The sequence below is a fragment of the Haliotis rubra genome, unplaced genomic scaffold (genome assembly GCF_003918875.1).
Source record: "Haliotis rubra isolate DU_JTF1 unplaced genomic scaffold, ASM391887v1 Scf985, whole genome shotgun sequence".
Classification (NCBI taxonomy): Eukaryota; Metazoa; Mollusca; class Gastropoda; order Lepetellida; family Haliotidae; genus Haliotis; species Haliotis rubra.
Window position 1 is genome coordinate 13915 of NW_025767729.1, and position 25262 is coordinate 39176.

The 25262-nt window shown below is 38.2% G+C and overlaps 1 protein-coding gene and 1 long non-coding RNA gene across 2 annotated transcripts in view; both read left to right on the top strand.

The window, feature by feature from the left end:
- The first annotated feature begins 7281 nt into the window (after nucleotides 1-7281).
- On the top strand, nucleotides 7282-8968 carry LOC124265569. The gene is made up of 3 exons (XR_006895485.1): nucleotides 7282-7404; nucleotides 7631-7778; nucleotides 8846-8968. It is a non-coding gene; the product is annotated as an uncharacterized LOC124265569 (long non-coding RNA).
- Nucleotides 8969-23324: 14356 nt separating this feature from the next.
- LOC124265567 overlaps nucleotides 23325-25262 on the top strand; it is a 29287-nt gene continuing 27349 nt past the window's right edge. Inside the window, exons 1-4 of the mRNA XM_046700354.1 lie at nucleotides 23325-23841; nucleotides 24175-24352; nucleotides 24621-24713; nucleotides 25110-25164. Coding sequence (XP_046556310.1) covers nucleotides 23374-23841; nucleotides 24175-24352; nucleotides 24621-24713; nucleotides 25110-25164 — 794 coding nt within the window. The 5' untranslated portion in view covers nucleotides 23325-23373. The remainder of the gene's footprint in view (nucleotides 23842-24174; nucleotides 24353-24620; nucleotides 24714-25109; nucleotides 25165-25262) is intronic.

The window sequence follows — 25262 nt, forward strand, 5'->3', positions numbered from 1 at the left end:
AGAGGAAATATTTAGGTTAAGTCAATTGTTCGCCTGAAAATAAGTTTGAAAAAACAAGTTTGGAAGCTTCACTTAGGCCTTGCATGTTATAATCTTGATGAGTCAGAGTCAAAGTCGTGTGGCACTCTGATTAATACTATATCTATACCCACCATGTTAATCCTTAAGCAATCTCATTGAGATGGTCCCTAGTGTGGTGATCTACCTTCAGTTGTTGGCAATATATGGCCTGTTTTACCTTGTATTGTCATCTATAGTTAAACTGTTTTAGATCTACTTTACTAGTTTTAAATTCAAATCTGTGATAATCTAGTTATTTTACTGTCCTTCGTTGACAGGTTTTTACAACTTGCCATTAATTAATATGTATAAAAATAATTCTTCTCGTCACGACATGGCTGGAAATATTGCCGATGTGACGATACATTTTAACTCACTCACTCACTCATTGACCATGAGATGGTGTTAATAAGATACGGCCGCCATACAGCTGGATTATTGCTGAGTGCGGCGTAAAACTGAACTCACTCACTCACTTACTCACTAAGAGATCACTTAGGGCATTGACCATCAATGGATAAAGTGGTGCCTTATGCTCGTTAGAAACATACATGGAAACAGTTGACCACTTGAGTTGATCACTTTGATCCAAAGTTCCCCAATAACTACATGCAACAATTTATAGTTAGTCTCCCCCTGTACAAAGTGTGATCATAAATACGAAATGGTCTTTGACTTGTAATATGTGAATGGCGGAGAGCACTCATTTGCAACCCAAAGGTTGCAGGGGATAATAATGTGGACAGTACATTTGAACACAGTTCTGTCAATCTCTTGTTTGCAGTGAAAACGTACCGTTGAATTTCACTTTAAACAAAAATGTAAATCGAATACAGTGAATTTAGATTAGAATCCTCATAATTCTACCTTGCCAATTCAAAATTATCTTAGATTTTTTTTCAACTTAGAAAGTTGTTTAACAAACAATCATTGTTTCAAATCGCTTATATTGGTTTGTATTACAAGGGGTAAGCGCAGTAGTTGGAACAGTGAAACAAATGCACGTGTGGTACGTGATGAGCGTTAACTTAGACCAACCCTCCTTGTTCTCGGTGTTTCATTTAATGTGCATAACCCTTGTAATGCAAACCAATAATACCGATTTGAAACTATGATCGTTTGTTAAACAACTTTTTATCCTAAGTTGAATAAAAATCTGAGATTTAGATTTGAAATGGCAAGGTAAAATTATGAGGATTCGCAATCTTAATTTCTCTTTATTTGATTTACATTTTGTTTAAAGTGAATTTCATCGGTACGTTTTCACTGCAAACAGACTATAACTACTCTATGAAGATATTTTCTGGCAATAATAAATATGGTAGTAATATTGAATATTTATGAAGCGTTGACATACTAATCTGTGTTTTACATCTTTAATGTATTTCATGAATTGTTTTGTATTTTCAGCCATATTCAACTGCATTGGAAGACGGAGGGAAAGAACTTCTGGACTGTAAAGGTCAGAATGGTCACAATCCCAAACAATGACCGGAACAAAATAAAGACCGATGTTTACGTGTCAAATCTTTTTCTCATAGTGGAACTTCTTCTATAACCATGATATATATTTATTTCGCATGGACATTACCTACTGAGATTTCTCACGGAATGGCCAATGGCCTATTCTAACACACTCTAATACTGGCTTCAATGATATACGACTATTAACTCAGTATTCACAATCCCATGGAATTCTCAATGTGTTATGAAACAAACAATAAATTGTACTTTACATTGTGACAGAAACATGATTTGTGTCTTCCTACACATCTGCCTAACACATATCTTCATATGTTTACCCTTTCAAACTATCTGCAGTGTTTGTTGATGAAACATGGTGGAGATACTGGCCTGTGGATCCTAGGCCAACTTGCACCAACACGGCTGCTTTTATTGAAGCTGCCCAATCGTAACAGGTCGCATGAGTAAGTGTTTTGACGTATACATGACATGTCCCTCGCTCTCTGTATAGTGTCTGTATAGAGAAACATCTGCTGGTATGCATACATATACATGTCCACCCTGTTGATTGTATTCCGTGTCAGTAAGACTGTCAATTAGATTTTATGTTTGCATTGATTGATAGTATATATTCTTCAAAGTTTCGTGTCCGCCCGGAGAGCGGAAGGTCGCGGGTTCGATCCCCGACCGCGTCATACCAAACGACGTTAAAATATGGTACTTGTTGGTCCCTGCCTGGTGCACGGCATTAATTGGTACAACAAGGACTGGTCGGCTCGGAGACGTATAATGTGTCTGAGTGGGGTATTCATGCTTCACTGCGGCACGGTATTTAAGTGGGCTAGCACTATAAAACCAGCTTCAGTCTGGGCTAGTACAAGCAGCCGCATATACACATACACACGCATGCACGTCGTCATATGAGCGAAATATTTTCAACCATGACGTAAAACCCAATTTCACCTCACCTCACCTCACCTCACCTCACCTCACCTTCAAAGTTTCGTCCCATATTGTATTCATGATTAGTAATATTTTGTTACAAAGCTGGGGCGGTGGGGTAGTCTAGTGGTTAAAGCGTTGGCTCGTCACGCCGAAGACCCGGGTTCGAATCCCCACATGGGTACAATGAGTGAAGCCCATTTCTGTTGTCCCCGCAGTGATATTCTTTTGAATATTGCTAAAAGCGGCGTAAAACCAAACTCAGTCAGTCAGTCAGTTGTTACAAAAGCTAAATTATTCATCTTTCTATTGTACTTTTTATTGTCTCAACTTCTCAAAAATAAACATACACAATTGCACACTGCGTTTTCATATTTCACAGAATATCTTCTCCATGTTGGGAATACTCACCATATTTGATGGCCTCTGTAAACGTGTAAATTACATACAAATTTGCGTTTCAAGACAACCAATTTTCGGTGAAATGGGCCTTCTTCATGGCTAAGACTAATCAGTTGGTTACTATACTGAACTCAAAGGTAACCACCTTTCACCTAATACCACGTGTACTAGAAAACACGCGTGTTTCTGTAAATGGTGGATTTGAAGAAAGAAAATGAAACTAGAAGCGCAAGTAATGCTGTAGAGTGAGTGAGGAGTGGAAGGGGATGGGCACTGCTGACGGTGTGTCATTTTACTGAAGGAGAAGGAAATGTTGATAGCTCACGATTGATGAAATTAACGTTTATAGGTACTATGTCGAAAAATCAAGGATTATAAGCAGGGCTAATGATCTATCTAACAAAACGCTATGAAGAAGACGCTAATGAGCTCAGCGCAGGATGCCCCAGACATATGTTGTAAATACTTTTAATCATCATTGAATGACGAATAAAACTGTATGACAATATATTCTCTACTCTCGTTTATATGTACAGATAATTTCCAAATCATATCCGCGTTGGTTCATTTCAACAAAATGGAGACACTTCCTACTCAATACACCACGCTTTAGGATAAACATCAACGCCTGTACTATCAATCGTTGCAGTACTCGTGTCGTTACTGAAAACATGAACGCCGAAACGTTGTGTGTGGACTGTTCAGGATGTGGGTTGCTCGACATGCTTGTTCACGATATTATTTGGGGAAGACATGGCTCACTACTTGGAATCGTTTAACGTCAAAGACGCCGTCACCATATGCTGTTATAAGTCGCCGAAGGTGGCCAGGATCCTGTTTGGTGTCGTCTTCATTTTTGCTGCTCTGTGTGCATTTATCTCAGAGGTAAACACCGGGAAAAGATTAAGCCAGTATAGACAAAAAATGCCAAGACTGACAGAAGCTCAACGACACAACGCCATCGGCCTTTCACAAGGAGGGGCATCACAGCATATGATGGCAAGGCACTTCCTCCAGACAGACCATCTCAAACCTATGGACCCGATACAACATTACTGGGAGTGTTATTGACAGACTCAGGTCATGTCGGCCAAGAGTTACCACCGCCGCCCAGGATCGCTACATCCGGTTGAAATATCTTCGTTCACGCACCACGACCGCAACATCCACAGCAACCCAAATCCCTGGACTGCGCCGAATCTGCGACCAGATAGTGCGCAATCGGCTACGGGAAGGCGGACTTTTTTGCCAGAAGACCAGTTCGACGTAACGTCTTGACACACAGTGCACAATGGTGCAGACAACGAGTGACATGGACGCGGCCAAGATGGAGGACAATTTTGTTCTCAAATGAGTCTTGGTTTCTTCTCAGACGTGCTGATGGTCGTTCACGTGTATACAGACAGACTGAACGAACGTTACTCCGATAACTGTGTATAGCAGATCGATAGATTTGGTAGTGAAAGTGTCATGGTGTGGGCAGGTATCCATACTAATGGCCGGACAGCTCTTGTGCACGTGGCAGGTGCATTGAACGGGGTTCTCCATAGAGACGAGATTTTGGAACGTCACGTCGTTCCCTTTATCAACGTGGATCTTACCAGCATGCCAATGCTCGACCTCACGCTGAACGTGTTTACCAGGACCACGCGTACGTGTTTGCCTCCAGCAAAACAACATTCAGGTGTTGCCATGAAATTCTCTATCACCCGATTTGTCCCCCACGCAGCACTTTAGCAAGAGTATCAAAACATTCCCGAAGACAGCATTCGACGTTTCCTTTCTTCTATGGGCCGCCGCTGCCAAGTTGTTATCGATGCTCATGGTGGTCTCACCAGATACTGACATTTTACTTTAATAGCCCTGGGTGGTTTCACATAACACTTTCTGGATAATCATGTTTTGAAAACTTGTAAAGGGATGATTTTACTGAAATTGAGTGATGATTTCATGTTTGCACTCAGTAAATAAACTCCAAAACAGCATGTCAAGTTACTCTTTTAGCAGAGTATATGTAAGCACATGTGCAAGAGTAAAGGAAAGATGACTATTAGGAAGTTCAAATTATCCGTATTGTCATACAGCCTTGTTGAGAGTTTATTTTTTGTCTGAATCTCGGCATCTTTATGCATATACAATTATGTAAATATGAAACAGTTGGGGCAGTCTCACTTATCTCCTTAATTTCAAGTTCGGGTAGATAAATATGTTTTCTTATGCACCACAGCATTTGTTAAATTATTAGCGAAATCCGAAGTATCTGTTTTGCTCTTCTTTATAAGTGCCATGTGTTTTGCTGATAGCTGAAGTGTTGGCCAGTCATGCCGAAGGCCCGGTTTAGATTCCATTACAAAGTTTGCAGCCCTTTGTTTGTTGGCCCCATCGTGATTATTGTTAAAACGGCTTAAGCCTTCGCTCTCACACGCTCACACACTGATCTTTCGCTTGTTATCTAAAAATCAGCTTGGCGAAACATACACTTCTCCCTCGCGGCGAACAGCTGATGCAAAATTGCTGACGCGGTATTCAGGAGCATTCACTCCCTATTATGGGCCGTATCAAATACTTGTTTAACGACAGAATAGTTTTTATTCTGATCTACTCAACTGTAAAGCACTGCATTTATGCATGCATCATGGATATGCTCATTTTGTCCAGCTGCAGTCATAGAGTCTAGTGATCAAAACGTAACCTTGACTGAGGTTTCATTACTCAGAATATGAGTAGTACTACAATGAATTAGGCTCATTGTTGGTGTACCCTTTCGAAACGTTGGTAGAAGAATGTTAAAGCAGCTTACAGCAACATATACGAGTACTTTCTTTTTTGTGACCATTTGTCGGGAAAATCCGAATAGCGATATTTTTGTTGATGACCATGTCTTCAATTTGGGTCTGTTTACGTTCAGGTGCAAAAGGGCAAAGCGAAACACTCTCACCTTGTGGATGCTAATCAGCATGGTGACTGTTAATTTGGTGTGGCTGTAAATACTAACTATACTTATAAATAGAGGATACTAAACTCGCTTCCATGTAATACCATTATATTAAATGAGTTAATGATTTGGCATCAAAAGAGCGAAAGCGAGTTTGATGCTAAATCTTCACGAATTTAATACAAATATTATTTCACTGAAGCGAGTTTAGTATTATTTAATACTCTCCAACATAAATTGATAGAAACCGCCTACAGTGTGTGATGACTCTCAGCTTTCCGTGAGTGAAGCAAGGTCTAATACCATTGTGACAGAGGTATTATTATTGTGACGTCATAACTAAAGCATTATCATGTCATACGTTCAGCGGTTTTACACTCGTGTAATATTGCCGTGAAATTGTTACACTGCTGTATATTCCACGGGCGAATAATAAACAAATATATTAAGGAAGGACTAATTTAATGAACACACATTCGTATTCATAGTTCCGACTTCCGAGCCAAGCTCCGCCCACCTTGGTTACTGTTGCTACGTCCCCCAAGCTTTGTGATGCCGAGCTGTCAAAATGGCGGATACACTGTCAGGCACCGTTTGTCTGTTGACAGTTCCCGACACAATATCTGTTGCATTTTTGCCAGATCATCCTACTTTGACGCAGCATCGGAAGAGAAAGGCTTAAACTATTTTTTTCACGGGGTTATATCCATGAGATACGAGTTTATAGCCGTGACAACACCTCTGACACTGATGCCATGTTCTGGCGGTCAATGTCGAAATATTGGAGCCCGCACACCCTCCATTTGAGGATTGACACACGCGCCGAGAACATTGTTCACAGCTACTATTGTAATTGTTCTTGTAAAGCTGGGTAAGTATGTCATTGATAAGAAATCGGTTAATCCTCATATAAATCACTTGAAATCAGAGTCGATAGATTAAGAGATTGTCATTTCAATGGTGCATTGACCGCTCATTTGCTCTCGTCAGGTTATGACTGGTGTCTTGATTTATTTCTAGTCCTATCGAAGTTTGGCAGCAAAACATGACGAATGTTTACACTTTTGTATTTATTGTACATCAGGTTTACATATACTATCGGAAAAAAATGAAACAGAATATTTATCCATTCAGTAATTAAAATGAACCGTAAAATTCACTTGTTCAGTTTTCGATCAGCCTCCAAATGTTACACATAGGGCTAGTAATATACGGTTTCAAAATAAACTTATTAATGAAACACCATGCCTAGCACAGAATGTACTATAAATAGATTTTAATGAAATTAAAAGTTAGAATCTACTGAAAATAAAATTTAGACTATTTGTGATTTCACAATATATGTTCATTTTGATACATTTAAAAATAAGTAACATGATTTTGGGTTACATGTTTTTCCTGATGCAATGGTATTTCATTTTGATAAAAAAAATATTTAGATTTTCTTTGCTCAACAGAGTTGCACCAGCTTCCAGCAACAGTGGCAGATTCACAGGGGCAACAAGATCAGCCCAGTGCCTATCAACCAAGTGATTGTGGCTCAACCTCTTGCCCAGTCTAGAAAAAGGAAGCCAATCATTTGTCAAGTTGAATGACACAAGGTATGGATGTTTTGAAAATAGTTTTAGATTTTTCAAAATTGTCACTTTTGCATTTTAATTGGTGAAAACTGTTTTGCACATAATCACTAAAACAGGTGCAGGTTTAAAGTTGGTCTTAATGGTCTATAAAAAGAGTATATACGCATAATGAAGTAAGGATATATATTTTTAAAATTTTCAGAAACTGTGTGTCAAATGAATAAAATGTAGATGAATATTGTTAGAGACTTCCACATGTTAGTGACGCTGACGTCAATGAGGTACAGGATCTTAAGGATACCCCACTGCAGTATGTGCTACAGACAGAAACACCCCGGTGACTGTAAACACTCTGCTCGGAGACGTCCAGCTTGGGATCAGTCTTGTCATATCAGGTAATGCTTTAATCTATAGGGACGTGGATCCTGTTCTTCAAAAAAGTTAAACATAACAATCAGTAAATCTTTTTTTCAGTAACAAGACTAACATTTCATGTAAATGAAATTATGTTTATTTCATAGAGACTAGTATCACATTCATATCACAGGATGCAACAACATAGATCTATTCTTGTACCTGCCTCGTACAGCATCATAAAATCCTGATTGATCAGTTAAGGCTTTATCTGAAATTGAACCTGTAAACAATTCAGAAACAAATGCCAATGAACCACAATGGGCACAACATACAAGACACTTTAAGGTAGTACTTGACTTATAGTCACTGTATAGCTGAGATAGTAACCCTAAAGCACAGGGTACTTGAGTCTTCAGTTCTGTCCCATCACTAATGATCAGTGATGAATTATATTCCTTTCTAAATTTTGCAGGCATAATTTGAAGTATTTTATACTTTTATGTGGCCATATACTTAACTGGCTCATTTTCAAGTACATGTGTTCAATCCAGGTATTGAATATTACACCACTTGATTGCAATGACAGTCCAAAACGCATAGCGAGGTATATTAATCCAAAACTGTGGCACAGTCGACATAGAGTCAGGAACAAGCAATCTTTAGTAGATAAGGATCTAATGTCACGGCGACCTTTCTCATAATGCAAACATGATGCATCATCACCTGGCAGAAGGAAGGCCAATAACTGAATAAGGGAAGAAACCTGACATAAGTAATGCCTGTGTAGTATTTAAACAGGCCCTTGAGTTTCCCTGATCTCTCTAAGGCACTGGTCACATTAAATCTTTGACATTTCTTAAGTTCCTCCTTCGACTTTACAATTTCCTTGTCTTTTTCCTTTAAAATGTTCTTCATGTCCTTGATCTGTTGCCCTTGATCTTCTACCTGGCATCTCAGATTATGAATTTGGACTGTCTGGCGTTGCTCAAGTGGAGTGATGACTGAAAAATAACAGGCTAAATTTTTAATTTGGAATGAAATACATAAAAAGAATGTGTCAGGGCTTAAAGTAATTATTTCGAATGATTTAATTTCTTATTTTCAGACTGAAAATCACCTGCAGTATCAACTACGTCCGCCCCCATCAAGTTTTCGAAAGTGTCACCTGTACAACTCGCTCCTGGGTATGAAGATCTTAATGCCCAGTATCAACTTACAGATCCTGGAAAAGATATAAGATCTAATCGTCTTTGAGCTTCCAACTTTGGAAAGGTTATGAACAGAAAGAAGAATCCTACACTATCTTTTCTCAACAGTCTATTTCCCAAGACTTCATTACATTCAGTATCTCTTTCCTATGGGAAGAACAATGAAGTACAGGCCAAGAAAAGATATTCAGAACACAAAATCTCAAACCATCTACATGAGAGTGGACTAGTAATCAACAATAATTTCAGTTTCCTTGGAGCCACTCCTGATGGCAAGATATGTTGTCCTGAACAGGAGAACAGGATTATTGAAATTGAATGCCTGAACTCAGCTCGACACTTTACACTTGAAGAAGCATGGGAAAAGATAACAAATTTATTTTTGCAGAAGGAGGAAATTGCCATTCTAAAACTATCCAAAAGACATGCTCATTATGCCCAAGTCCAGGGACAGTTAATGGTAACTAGGGCTTAGTTCTGTGAATTTGTGGTTAACACCAAAAACTTGTACATGAGCGTATTTTCCCAGACATTGAACACATGACATGTATAATACATGTCATGTATTCAATGTCTGGGAAAATACGCTCATGTACAAGTCTTTTTTGGTGTTAACCACAAATTCATTATGCTAGAAAAGCTTTGTACATTCTTTAGAGAACATGCAAAGCCATTTCTTGACATGTAAATTGTACAATAATTGATGGTGTTAACTATCAAGTGCTTTTGGATATTCATTGTTCACTATCCTATATCAGGAAAAACACTGTCTCCTTCTTGTTATGAAAGATCTTGAAATTGGCTTTACAACTTAAAATGTTTTAAATTGATTTAATGGCCCAATGGTTTTGATTTCCTAATACGATCAACTTCAACTGAAAAATATGCAATGAAGATTTTGCCTTAAGTGCCATAACTGTTGGCCCCCAACTGAGCTTTCCATGTTATACTTACACGATTCATCAGTCTGTGTACCTTGATTCTGTTCTACAGACACTTCCTGGGGTCATTTTCTCTATCTCTTTGAAACAGTTCTCTGAAATAACAATTTTTTAGAAAAAAGTTATTTGTAGTAATATGTGCCAATATTGTAATATATTTTTTGTAAATCTAAATTAGGTAATTTTATGAGAGTAAGTAATTTACCCTTATAGCCTGTTGTCACTTTACTTTGATATAATTTTCTTTATATTCATATATTTTCTATATATTCATCTCCATGTATAGATCTCATTTAGTTTTGACAGATTATTCATCTTACACAATGGTTTAATCTTTTTCTTTTGTTATTTTAGATTTGTTAGTTTTATTTACGGGTATATTTTGTTATCGCACTAGTCTTCTTTACATGCATCAAATTATGAATAATTTATCATAATTACACAACTTTGAGGTCAACCACTTCAGGTGTACTTCATATCAGTCACAATTAAGTTTTGTGTTGATATTTTTATGCTTGTCATGTTATATTTATATGTTGTTGTTATCGCTCTTGTTTCATAATAACATGGTTATAAGTTTTGGGGATGCATCAAATAAGTTTATAATATTTCTTCATTCACCAAATTTTGGGGTTAAATAAAATCATAATACACTGAAAAGAGAGGAGATAAATAAATAAATAAATGAGGTACTATTCTTTCGTTGTGTTGTTTCTTACGTACCGATGTTTGTGACATTGACAAACTCTTTTTTAAATAATTATAGTAAAGTTTGCAATATAAGCACAAAAACATGAAAACAACTCTTAATGGTGTAGGCATTGTATTCTTTAAATGTTAAACTGTTATATACACTTCTTTCTTTTTTTTTAAAAAATAATTTAGAGATGAATCACAGGTATCCAGACAGATCCTCTTTCTTGGTGGTAGCCCGGCTGGTGTCGCCTTTCCCCAATAGCAATCGGGTATGGGAACTCTGCTGTTGGTCTTGAAATGCTGTCAAAACAGTACATTGATTATCAAATTCTACTTTGCAGGGTCAAATGTCCTGACAACCGAAAGCTTGGGGGACTTAATGGCGCCTTAGCAACAAGCTATCCCGCGGTAACGGAAAGACGCCATCTGATTGGTTGAAGGGCGATCGGTCGGAACCATGCATTCTCACTCGTTTTAGCGATTTACATTCATCGACTGAGAGACGAGCATTTTGGCAGATTTTGCAGGAATCGGGGATATCAATGCGCTGAAACAATAGTTGTTTATAACAAACTGAACTAACGATGAGCACAGTTCTTGTAACATTTTTTTTTTGACAACTTCTCAGTTTCATAGAATAAGGACCATTGACATAATTGTATTCTGTTTTTGGCAGACTACCGTTTTACTATGCGTTAGCTTACCCACACCTACGTGTATGAACTTTACTCTGTGTGATAGGTCTATGTCGGATCGTACAAAAATATCTTTTCGTGGAGTATGCGTACGATTATCGAAGAGTTATATTATCGTCTGTATACATGTATAAACAGTAACTGTGATTAATAGGTTCATATCGACTTCCAACTACAGCGGGTGGCCAATATATTATGTACACTGTCCATATTTTTTAGTAAGTTTAGAAATTTATCTTCCTTTGAAACTATCGTGTTTGAAAACTACCACTGTAAACATAACCAAACTTAGCAAAATAGTAGAACCGAACACGCCCTATCGTCACGTGACACTCACGTGACTGACAAAGTCGTCTGCTCGCTTCCGTCTGCTAGTTTTGTCGACATGGGAAAATCCAAGACTTGCCTTCAGCCGTTAAAACTATTATTGTAGAACGATATCAAGATGGCCATTATTGTTCAGCTATTGCAAAACAATTGGGCTTGCCCAGAAGTACTGTTTATTTTTGTGTAAACCGTTTTCAACGAAGAAGCTCGATAGAAAATCGCCATCGAACAGGTCGTGTAGCCAAGGTGTCACAGAGAGGTAGGAGACAGTTGTTTCGGATCGTGAAAGACAATCGCACCGTACCTTTACATGAAATTACCAACATTTTTAATAGGGGTAGGAATTCCCCTGTCCCAAAGAGGACAATTAGAAGGGTTTTACATGAGAATACATTTCACAGGCGTATCGTTAGAAAATACGAATTCGAGAGAACAACAGCAGAAAACGTCTCGCATGGGCAAGGGAGCAAAGGTACAAAACTGTAGATAATTACTGGAATAGAGTAATATTCAGTGATGCATGCAAGGTTATTCTTGGAGTAAATAATAGTGTCTATATTTGGAGACAGCCCGGCGAAGAGTACCTACCCGAATGCATGTACCCAGGTCGGCAGCCTCGACTGAGTTTGATGATATGGGCCTGCATTACTTGGCATGGTGTCGGGACAATATAAATGCCCAGAGATATATAGACATAATTGATTCTCACCTCTGGCCTGTTGTAGCAGGTCATTTTCCTGGAAATAATTATATCTTCCAAGACGATAATGCCCCTGTGCATCGGGCCCGAATTGTACGAACCTATAGACATAAATGGCATGGTATGGCCTGCACATCACCGGATGCCAATATAATTGAAAATTGTTGGTTGATGTTGAAAAACAAGTTGGAATAAGTTGGAAATGTATTCAGTCGGCAGCTGATCTCGAGAGAGAAATCAGGGATATCTGGCAAAACACGCCGGTTAACTACATACACAATTTGTACAGATCAATTCCACAGAGAATGGTGAAAATTCTGAGGAACAAGGGTCATATGACCAAGTATTGAGGTAAGTCACCCTTTGTTTCATGCTCTATCACCATTTGAATAAACGGCCGCCATCAGTGTACGTAATATTGTGGCCACCCGCTGTATGTTGTTTAGAGTTTATGGTAGCACTACATCTCTATAATGGCATCAGATATTCGCAAACACATGCAAAAGGCACATGGGGGAAGGAGTCAAGATAAGGATCTCAAACAAACATTTTTCTCTCCAATTTGACAAATTTCGGAATTTCGAAATCTCTTCCATGACATTTCTTGAAAGCTTCATAAAGGTAAGTACTATTTTAACTCTGATTGAACAACTGTTGTGCAAATCTCATATGACGGTCTTTGAAATCTGCGTACAAGACGTGTGCGTGATTGAACTTCAAAACTTGTCAAAACTAGGTAGGAGCTGTGGGAATATTCCTTGCATAAATGCAAATAGCCTTTGTTTATAAGTCGAACTGTTTATAAGAAATGTTGCTCTCACGTTATAATATTAACTTCTTTCATGATATCATAGCGTTATAGAGTGTAATGATGTTCATTTAAAGATATGTATCTGTATATATAGGTTTTGCTTAGGGTCATCCCGTCTAATGACTCCATATGGTAGACTACTGCGTTAATAATTTTGTATACGGTATGTTTGTTTCGCATATGGTTGGTTTACTACTGGTTAATTTTCCGTTATCTTAAATCAATACCTCGTCACGTCATCTTCTTACGTTTCTATAAACACATTGTGTATTTCCTTTACATATACTCACACCCATAAGAAACGTTAGTTTTTTTTATCCAAATAGGAGACAAACTCACAGAACCCTAAACAGATATGTTTTTGGCATATAGTGAAGTCTGATGGTGTTATCAATAAGTTTTGTTTTGTAATACCCGAGTAAAAACACATCAAAAGAAGGAATCCCCAAAACGCACCATGCCAATAAACATGTGGGTATCATGCACACATTTCCCTTGCAATACACTAATTGTCACCACCATTACTAGGTATAAGACTGTCCACAAAAACTGGGCCTATTACTCCTTGTTCAACAATGCCACGCTTAACTCAAATAGAGAGAAATCAGGCGTTTGGAAGCTGGAGATTCTGTCGTGCATGTCCCCCGTCATTTCAACGTAAAAATTACACGATCAACCGTCTCCAGCATCGATACAACGCAACACAGACCACAGACGACCTTCCCTCCAGGATTCAGTCCTGATTTAAACCCCATTGTGGGATGAGATTAAAAGACGTCTGTAGTATGTGCGACCAGCCCCTACAACTGCCGATGAACTTCGCACAGCTGCTTTCGTTGTGTGCAGAAGGATCCCTAGGGCCTATACAAATCGTCTGATCCACTCAGTGGTCAATGCTAATGGTGGTCACACTAGGTATTGACTGACATGTTGGCTATTGGCGAGAACCTGTGTAACCCCTTTACCTTTCGAAAACTTAATGATGTCATCAGGCTTTTCAGCCAATGAAATGTTTTCACTCAAATGTCTGGCTATCTGACCCTGTTGGTGTATTTAATGCTGAAAATTACATACAATGTATACGTAATACTCGATTTGCCTTGCTTTTGCGTGTGAGTATATGTCCTTTCTCCATACTCCACAGGCGAACGCAAACCCAAGTGCATAGAGAGATACCGTCGCTTGATCCTGAGTGAGCACTGATGTAATTGTTGTTATTGGTTATTCTATGACTAAACGATCTCATACACAGCCGTCAAACCATGCAAGGAGCATGGATAGCTCATTCGTCCATGAACAAAACAGCAACTTCATCATGGATTTCAAATCCTGGTGTGTTTCTAGGTCTGTCAGCAACATTTTCCCATGAAACGCATGAAACTAACACGCCAGGCTATGAAAGCGTTTTACCACTTACTTAATCAAACCATATTCATATAACCAATTCTAACATCAAGACAAATGCAACACGTGCAATGACGACCTTTCACGTTGCAATTTAACTATGTGAGTGGAATGCCAAGCAAGTAATTATTAGTATTCCTGCTAACCTTTATGATCTACAGTTAGCTCGTGTATTTGGTTAGCCATCCATTTTCCTGAACACACTTCCACACGAGAAGAGCTCAACGTGTAAGGACTGCGTGGAGGACATGGACAAGGACATGGACATGGACATGGACATGGACATGGAAATGGTCATTGCCAACATAAGTCACTACATATACGATTATGATTACGACAGTATTATACAGACAACATCATACACGACGGAAATTGTGGTAAACAGCGTTCTACTATACATTGGAGTCTGTACCAACATATGGATGATCTGGTGTCTCTACAAATCATGGAAGACAGGCAGCAGGATGCATTTCTACCTCCTTGCCATTTGTGTTGCTGATTTGCTGGGCATGTGCATCCGAAGCGGTGTCACCATCGGGGTGTATGCAACCGTTGTATGGAGAGGCGGATATTACGGATGTAAACTTTTTACAGGTTTTCAGATGTTTGGAACTACAATGTCCCATCTCATACTTGCGGGATTCAATATCGATAACCTTTTCACCATGATCTTCAGGCGCTCCATCAAGGCGTTGCGTATCGTCTTCCTACTGTTATCCTTTGTAACTACCTTCATTCGGTATCGAAACTGTATTTTCCAGTGTGACGAGCGTACTATTTTTGCTATAGAAAGATTTGCCTTGAGTTTGGACATTTAAATGTTTCGAAAATACACAGGCAGAACTATTGACCGGTGTCTCTAACTATTTTGAATATCAATAACAGAATGCATGTATGCATTTTGAGTTGTGTTCAGACGTTCTACGTCTGAATCTCATTTCAGGTCTACTTCTCCCGTTTGGTGACCTTGGGATACAAACACGAGGCCTATTAATGCTGCATTGTATCAGGTTTTGAATCACTGCCACTGGTGGACACGGCGGTGTATTTCCTACTTCCACTTCTCATAATGTTACTTTTTTGGTCTCCCATCATTTTTGTGTGGTGCTGTAGAAAAGGTAAATGTAAAGAAATAATATACAAGCTGTTCTTGTACTTTTATGTGTGTATACAAAATGAATTTTGTCATTGTCAGTAAGTTTAACAGAATGCCGTTATGTTCCATGTAATCATAAGAATATATTCAAATTGAATAGATTTTGCTCTTTCTTGATAGCGCACAATTTTAAAATTGAGCAATTGTATTGGACTTAATCATTAAAAGAGGTCTGATCTGATAAGTTCGTGGAAGTGAAAGGTAAACATATGTACGACATTGTTGACTATTTTACAATGTTCAATGTTTCAGTGTTATTCTTTCTCCAGGAACACTCAGCTATGAAAAGATGACAAGTGACAATGACTCCCCTTTACAGGTCTTCAGTTCATTGGCAGAGAAATTGGAATAGTGTTGGCTTACGGTATGGATAAGCTAACCTCGATATGAATATTTGTGCGCAAGTAACGAGCATGCTTGAATCGAACTGATGGATATGGCTATTCTTTGTGAATTTCAGTCAAAATATTTATACCAAAAGCATGGTTAAGACAAATAAACTATTTGCTCTCTTTATTACGATATCACGTAAGGTAGTTTAATGTTTGGAAGTGTTGGTGATGTGACTGACACAATACTTGAACGATAAAGATTTCAGGCATCACTCTAAATCTCTGCATTTGAGTTTTGTGAGTGAATGTGTGAGTGACTTCTTGAACACTATTGCAATTAATTAAAATATAATTACAAACATGTTTCAGTGTCAAAGGATGAAATGTATTAAAAGATAACGCAACTATACCCAGAATATAACATATCGTTTATGTTTTGTTAATGCACGAGAATCTAATAAGTATACAAATATATTTTTCAGATGTAGTTTTCTTCCTTTGCTGGGCTCCGTTCTTTGTATATTGGATCTGTGGGTAATGTTACGTTTTCTTCATCTGAATACATTTGGAATATCAGTACCTATTACTTAGATTATTTGTCATTGACAAGAAAAACTGACCAATGAAATATTTTTAAAATTGATCTATTCCGACCCGTGCAACCCGACGAAAGGTATCGAGTAGTCTGGTCATTGGGTATCATGTTATCCTAACCCAATTCCGTAAGATCAATTCCCATGATGTCAGTCACTAGATTGTTTGGTGCAGAGTCCGCCATTTACAGACCGCCATCATGGAGCTGGAATGTTGCTGTGAGTGGTGTTGAAAATACAAGAAAAAGATGATCATATCATCTATATTTGTTGAGTACAAAAATGTATATTATAGAATCAAGAATAAATTACATTTGGTGTAGAAACGTAAGGACGCATATTCTGTAAAGAAGCATATACTAGCCGTTAATGTAAATAAGATTCTGTGACAAACACAAAATTTCATTGAAAGTATCGTTTTACAGGAATGTAGTGTGAATGGAAGTTTAGAGGGAAAATATTTTACTGATGCGTTTGTTTCAGAGATATTAGGGAAATTTTCGGATCTCACGCGAAGGTTTTAATTCTGGAAACATCAGCGTATTATATTTCACGACATCAATTCATACATTATAAGTGAATTTAAAACAAACGGAAAAAGTTCAGTAACATGTCACTGTTGCCACTGTCATATATGCCAAACAAACGAGTTAGTGAGTTGATGTACTGTCACATTTGTCGTGACAGCTTACACAGAGCAGAAAACCTGGATGTGATGCAGGCTAGCTATTTTTCGGAACGTTCGTAGCCCTACGAACTTATTATTAAGCCCACTCTTAACACATTAACTACGATCAAAGTTAAGATTTCTTAGGGCTACGAACGTTTCGAGACTAAGGATCCAGAGCCTAGATTTTTTTCGAAGCTCTCTTGAAGCGCTAAGATAGTCGTAAGTTAAGGTTAATGTATGGCACTTACGACTATCTTAGCAGCTAAAGAAGAACTTCGAAAATCTAGGCCCAGGTCTCAAACGTTTATTATTGTGGTAAAATCCACAGTTTGGTTCCTGAATACTTCTACAATATGTAAGAGGGAGATAGCGACAGATTATAGCCATGGTTTTATATACACGATTAGATATATGAATTGTTCGGTAACAACTTTTGGAGTTTTTCTGTAAACCTCAGTAATTATACGGTCGATTCTAAATCCATCATATGTAGTTTGCATCCAAATATGATTTTGATATGTCATAAAATAGCTGTTTTCTATTGTGTACAACAGATGGGAGTCAATAATCGTCTTCACAGTTTTAGTTTTCCTGGAGACTGCAAACCCTGTGTTAACCCCTTCATATATGGTAAGTAACATATATTGAGTAATCTTTCTCCACAACAGCAATATCTATTTAAGTGCCCCAATTCACAAGTGGGATACACGCATTTTAAATATTTCTTGAAGGAAAGATATCAGCAGCTGCTGAAACAAAAGTGACAAAACCATTTCCATATTCAAAACATTCTGTTCTTGCATGCAGACACAGCTAGTACGAATGCATGTGTGATCTTTATCTCTTTCTACTCACAAACACACACATTGTCACAAGTTCCGGATATTTTCTGCCCAAGGTTTCACACAGAACTGAACCCCTTCTTAACACTCATATCCCAACCAATGGCTTGTGCCTGTGGGTGCTCTTAAACAAATAAGACTGGCTTGGATTTATTCTAAATGGTCAAAAACATATAATTAAAGTTGCAATGGCACCTTTAGCAATTTCAGATGATGATGATTGCGAAGGGAGGATTACTTGGAACATTGGCCATCACTGAATATAATGAAGGTTTTCTTCTCGTTATATTATAATTAAAACAGCTGGTCACTTTGAAGAGTAGGTAAGGAAATACATTCAGAATTTGATAGGATGGGATCTGATGTAATGAAAACCTTAAAGAAAGGTCCAAAGGTCATCAATATCTGCTGGCTCCCCTGATTTACGGACAAGTCTTCCCTCTGTGCAAAGTTTGATCAAGAAATATTGAATGGACTTCCCTACACTTGTAATATTTGATTAACGGAAAGCTCCCATTTGTAACTCCCAAGGTTGTAGGGAATAATAATTTTGACAGCCCATTTGAGCTAAATTCAACTGTTCCGTTCAACAGAATGATAAACGTTTGCCTTCATACATGAAGGTACCCATGTGTGATTTTGCAAGACATGTATAAAGAAACACCTTTATATAAGACGTGCTCGTATTGTGTACGTATATATACTCGAACCACAAAAAGAAACGTCGCCTTTCAAAATCAAATGGAAAATTTTGTTCTTACAAGGTGGTGTTTGTCTTATGATTGTACCGTTTTGTTAACAAGTTTTTCTAATCCAAATTGACAGTTATTACCAACATCAGTGTGTTTTCTGATTAAAAAAGCATATCGACCAAACGCACCGAAAAAGGCAGACATGGTACAAGGTTCCGTATGGCATTCGTGAAAAATGAAAATGCATGCATATCGTGACAACCCTACCAATCAAATCGAGTCCCAAACTCGCCTGAAATCATTTTTAGTTTTGACACAATTTCCATGCCACGACTTACGAGAGATCAGAGGGAACCAGGTCTGGGTACGATTGCATGCTACCATATAGCAGGGTAGCCAATCATATTAATGTTCATGTTAGGACAATCTACTGACAGCAGGAGTGGTATCAGGTCACTAACAGCATCCAAGACCGTCCACGCAGGGCGACCTTCAGTAACATCACAACGTCAGGACCGACAGACTGTGCGCAAACATCTGCAGGATCGCTTCCCCAGAGCGACGGAAACAGCACGCCAGACCATTGCGACTCACAACAGACCCATCCGTGCTGATACAGTGCGTCGGTGTTTACGCGGAAGAAACCTCTGTTGTCACAGATCATATCGCAATCCTGTCATCACCGTTCATCACTGCCGAAACCGACCAAAATGGGCAACTCATTCTCGAAATTGGCGTTATCGACAATTGAGAACTGGGCTTTTATCTCATGAAAGTCGGTATTGTGTTTCGACAGTCGATGGCAGAATGAAAGTATTGTGAAGGCGTTAGAACTGTTTCCAACTCGTGGGTGGTCCAAGCATCATGGTGTTGCGTAAAATCGGTCTGAACCAGTTAGTCGACATCGTGGTGTTCCAGAATCTTGGCCCAAGATGAGGAAATGACGTGACAGGTGTTCGCTATGTTGAGCAAGTCACAAGACCCTACGTTGTACCACATTTTGGATGTTCCAGAAATCACCAGCAAATCTTACAGCAAGACAACGCACATGGCCACACAACCAGAGCAACATTGGACTTCCTGAGACAACATGGTATCCAAAACCTACAATAACCTGCACACACTCCGGATTTAAGTTCAATAGAACACCTTTGGGATCAAAAAATGAATGACCTCCAACCAAGGCCGACAACTGCGGCAGGACTCGATCAGGCATTTCACCCGTGTATGGACCCAAGTGCCTATGGCCTTCATCAACCGGCTTATTCATTCCATGTACAGACGATGCAACGCCTTCATCGATGCCCATGGAGGTCACACACAATACTGACTTTGGGGTATCCTAATAGTACTATTTCTGGTGATTTTGCTTGTGTGATCTCTAAATGTGTTTCCAGAAAAATGTGTTAACCATAAGTGTCAAGTTTGAACTAAATCCTCCGTTTTGATTGTTAAATAGAGTGCATAAAAAGTGTGTGCTTTAAGAAACTGCTATCGATGTGACATTTCTTTTTGTGGTTCAGTATATAATTGAATTACACAAATTCACGTCCAGTGTATGTATTTGTCCGTTTTCTTTCTAAAACCAACAGAATACAAATTATGCTTTGAAATTACATATTTTGAAATTCCATCAGCTCCATCAAATACACTAAAAGGATTTCAGTTTCGACATTACAAATAATAAATATCAACCATCAACAACAACAAGCAACAAATAGCTGTCTCTTATTAACAATAGGTATGGTAATGATTTTGAGTATTTAGGAATTGTTGACACACTAATCTCTGATTTACATCTTCAATGTATTTTATTAATTCTTTTGTATTTTCAGCCATATTTAACTGCATTGGTAGACGGAGGGAAAGAACTACTCCTGGACTGTAAAAGTCAGAATAGTCACAATCCCAAACAATGACCGGAACGAAAAGACGACCCATGTTTACATCTCAAATCTCTTTTCTTTTCGAAATATTTTCGTTCTGCATGGACATTACCTGTTGAAGCTTTGTGCATACATGTGTATATGTTTGTATCTATGAAGAAGTGTGTGTGTCACAGAAAAGCCGTCAATGTATAGTCACAGTCCAACCATTTATATACCGGGGGTCTGTAAAAAGTCGAGTCTTCACTAGATAATCCAATGAGGAATAGGGTCAACCATATCAAGCTTAATCGACTTAGACCACTCACTAATGCAATCTCTTATGAAATGGCTAATGGACATTTCTAACATGTTGTTTTACGGTTTTAACTATATTGAATATATACACAGTAATCACATTCCCATGGAATTTCTCAGTGTGTTATATAAACAAACAATGAATTGTACTTTGCATTGTTTGGTTCCTTCCACACATTCGAGCTTACACAAATGTGAATATGTTTGTAATCTACTGTTTCTCTGACTGTCTGTACCTTTAACCTTGTTGATGAAAGATGGGAGAGATGTTGGCTAGTCCACCCTAAGCCAACCTGCACAAACCAGCTACTTTCATTGTAACTGCCCCACCTTTATATGTCCCATGTAAGCTGATTTGACGTATACATGACATGCCCCTAGCTCTGTAGACTGAATAATCAGCTGTACACTACTAAAATGTCTCCCTGGAACCTTACGACAAACGGGTGTATGTTCTGATTCCATTTTACAGTCTCCAACAACCGGTCTTGCAATATATCTGCCCACTTTCTGTTTCCTCGCCTAATTTTGGTATACTTACACTATATGAATTTAATAAAATGATATCCATTAATAAAACGTATTATAGTTACACTGTTGACAATACATACGTAAGTAGCGACCATGCGTAGAACACAGATGCATGTCGAAAATACATACAATACATACGTAAGTAGCGACCATGCGTAGAACACAGATGCATGTCGAACTTCATATAGCCTTTTATCTTTGCATGGATAGGTAATATATATTCTTCAATGTTTTGTCATTTTCCGAAAGTCATGATTATGTTTTGTTGCAACTATGAATGTCATTTTACTAAAGATTTCTGAAGTGATTACCTCTTGTTTTATTTTAACTTTTCAGAAGTAAACATACATAGCGGCACTACGCGTTTTCATATTTCAGAGAATATCTTCTCCATGTCTGATGGTCTATATAAGAGGCTAAATCATATACAATCGTTTTGTTACTGAACCGTCTGCATAAACCTTCTTGATTTTTTAGATATACCCATTCAATGTGTGTTTAGAGCAACAGAATTGTTCGACAATTTGCACATACCGGTGGTGTCTGGTATGATGCAGAGCAAATCATGACTCAATAATGACTCTTTGAAATCTCTAGAAATAAACGTGTGCGATTGTAAGATTCTGTCCCTATTATAGGCAAGTGTTTACAATCACTGTCAAAAGTGATATAACACGTACATGTAAAAGGCAGGGTTCAAGAACATGGTTAGCCATAGACAATAAGGAAATCTAAAAACATATTTTTGCCACTATTGTTGAACTATCAGTCAAATTGTTGAATTTCTCTCAGATATCCAGCATGACACTTCTTAAAAAATCATTTCAAAGGTATTGAATGGTGTAACTCTGATCGAACAAGTTTTGAAGAAAGTTCACAGGAGACCCTTTGAAATCTCTTTGGAAGAAGCTTTGCATGTTTCCACCTCCAAATTGGTGACACCGAGAAACCAGAGGCTTGAGGTGCAGGAATATTGCAGACATCATAGAGGCAAAATTGCCTCTGTTCATAAATCGAACTTAAAACAATATAAACAATGTCGCTCTCATGTTTTAATGCTAACTTCTTTCATGATATCACAGCATTCGTTTTGTATTGGACATTGTTCTAATGATGTTTATATGTATATATAGATTGGCAGAGGACTGTTGCATCTAATGACTCTGTATCGTAAACCAGCGGGCTTATAACTTTGGATACGGTATGTATGCTTTGCACATGACTGGTTTACTAATGCACGTCTAGTTATCTTAAATCAATGTCTTCTTACGTCTTATGAACTTTTACTTCTCTCTCCATTCAGAAGAAAGTTTACTCGTCGCTAGACAATATTGACTAATGGCGTGTTGTCATTGATAATCATATACCTAAAACGTTTTGCTACACTCTCTTCAAGCTGTGTAGCGGGCACGAATGGCCCATTCATGATGTTCAAATCCCCTTTATGGTGCCATGTCTGTCAGCGAAATATTCCAGCTCCCTGATTTCAACTAAGTGGTAAACGTCTGAGATCTGCATCAGGTTGAACATTGCTCCGACAGAATACTGACACGCCAAATCAAGGAAGCATTGAATCCAACTCACTCACCATACAATTCTAACATCAAGACGCATGCGATGGTGACCTTTATGTTGCAGCTGGTGATGTAAGGGTGTCAGCGGAATGCCAGTCACGTAATTATTACCATGACCAAAATTAGGTAATGTTTAACCCGCCCAAGTATCCTGCCAACCTTAATGATCTACAATTACTCTTGTATTTGTTAGTAATCCATTTTGCTGAACACATTCCACACCAGAAGCCTTGAACGTGTTGGGACTGCGTGGACGGATATCCGTCTCGTGCTTAAACATGGATATGGAGTCTGCCAACTCAAGTAACTACATATACGATTATGACTACGACAGTATTATACAGACAACATCATACACGACGGAAATTGTGGTAAACAGCGTTCTACTATACATTGGAGTCTGTACCAACATATGGATGATCTGGTCTCTCTACAAATCATGGAAGACAGGCAGCAGGATGCATTTCTACCTCCTTGCCATTTGTGTTGCTGATTTGCTGGGCATGTGCATCCGAAGCGGTGTCACCATCGGGGTGTATGCAACCGTTGTATGGAGAGGCGGATATTACGGATGTAAACTTTTTACAGGTTTTCAGATGTTTGGAACTACAATGTCCCATCTCATACTTGCGGGATTCAATATCGATAACCTTTTCACCATGATCTTCAGGCGCTCCATCAAGGCGTTGCGTATCGTCTTCCTACTGTTATCCTTTGTAACTACCTTCATTATCAGTGGCGTTAAGGTAAGCACGATTTGAGAATGATATCGTGAAATGTATCTAATTTGCCCTATGCTGTATACAGTGCATAACCCTACGAGGTTGGGAACAGAATAGGAGTTTGACTTTGCACTCTTAAAGATAATTGAAGCATTATTTGCAGTGTTACTAGCGAACCGTTTGAACATTTGGCAAAAGCAACCATCACTTGTTTCGTTTTGTTTTTTTGAAACACGTTGGTTGATTTGAACGTTTAATTACATGTACAATATTAATGGCGAGTGCTCTAAAAGTAATTTTAATATCACCAAATGTTTCTTGAGCTATGTTCAGACTTTCTATCTCGCTTCATTTCAGGCTTACTTCTACCAGCTTATATCTTTGGGGCACAGTAACGAGGCATATTATTGTCATTTGCATTCAGCAGTTACTTATGTGTTAGTACCACTGGCGGATGCGGTCTATTTCTTACTCCCATGTCTAATGATGTTAGTTTTTGGGCTCCCATCTTTGTTTGTGTGGTGCTGTAAAAAAGGTAAACAAAACGGAAATACATTTTTATTCGTGTCTTTCAAAAAAATATTTTCTATGAGTTTGGTACAGTATTGTTATGTTCCATATCTCAAATCTGTAGAGGTATTCAGAATGCATATGGTTATGCTGTTTCACGATATTGCACGGTTATAGAATTGGTCGATCATATAGAAGTTAAACGATCTCTGATATCTCGATACGTCGTTTAAGATAGTGTGATGGTGTGAAGTCAAGATTCACGACAGACTGAGTGGTGTTCTTTTTTTCAGGAACAGTCAGTGTTGAGAATATGACAAGTGATGATGACTCCTCCACCGACGTTCAGTTCATTGGCAGAGATATTGGAATAGTTTTGGCATACGGTATGGATGACTGACCTTGATAAAACAAACTAAAAAGAAGTGGCCTCTTTGGTTTTGTTACTACCGTAACCTTCTTGAAAGTGTTGGTGATAAGGCTGACACAGAATGCGTCCAACATAAAGATATCTGGCATCGCTGTAATTTGTGTATTTCAGTATAGTGAGGGACGGAGTTAGTGAGTATAATGCCACTGTGAAAATCTTGGAGTTATAGCATGGCTAGGTTCAGAGTAACCATTATGGGAGTGGTTTTATGTTTCAATATACATGTATTTATGTTATAGTATGCAAAAATTTAAATGTATTTGAAAGAACACGCAACTAGACAGGATTATAACATACAGATTTTGTTTTGTTACTGCTCGACAGTCTAAAGAACATGCAAATATATTTTCAGATGTGGTATTCCTCCTCTGCAATGCTCCGTTCATTGTGAATTATTGGGTCTTTGGGTAATGTGACGTTTTATTTATCTGAAAACTACTACCTATTACGTAGATATATAATTATCATTTATAAGGAAAACTGTCTGATGAAGATCCGGGTAAAA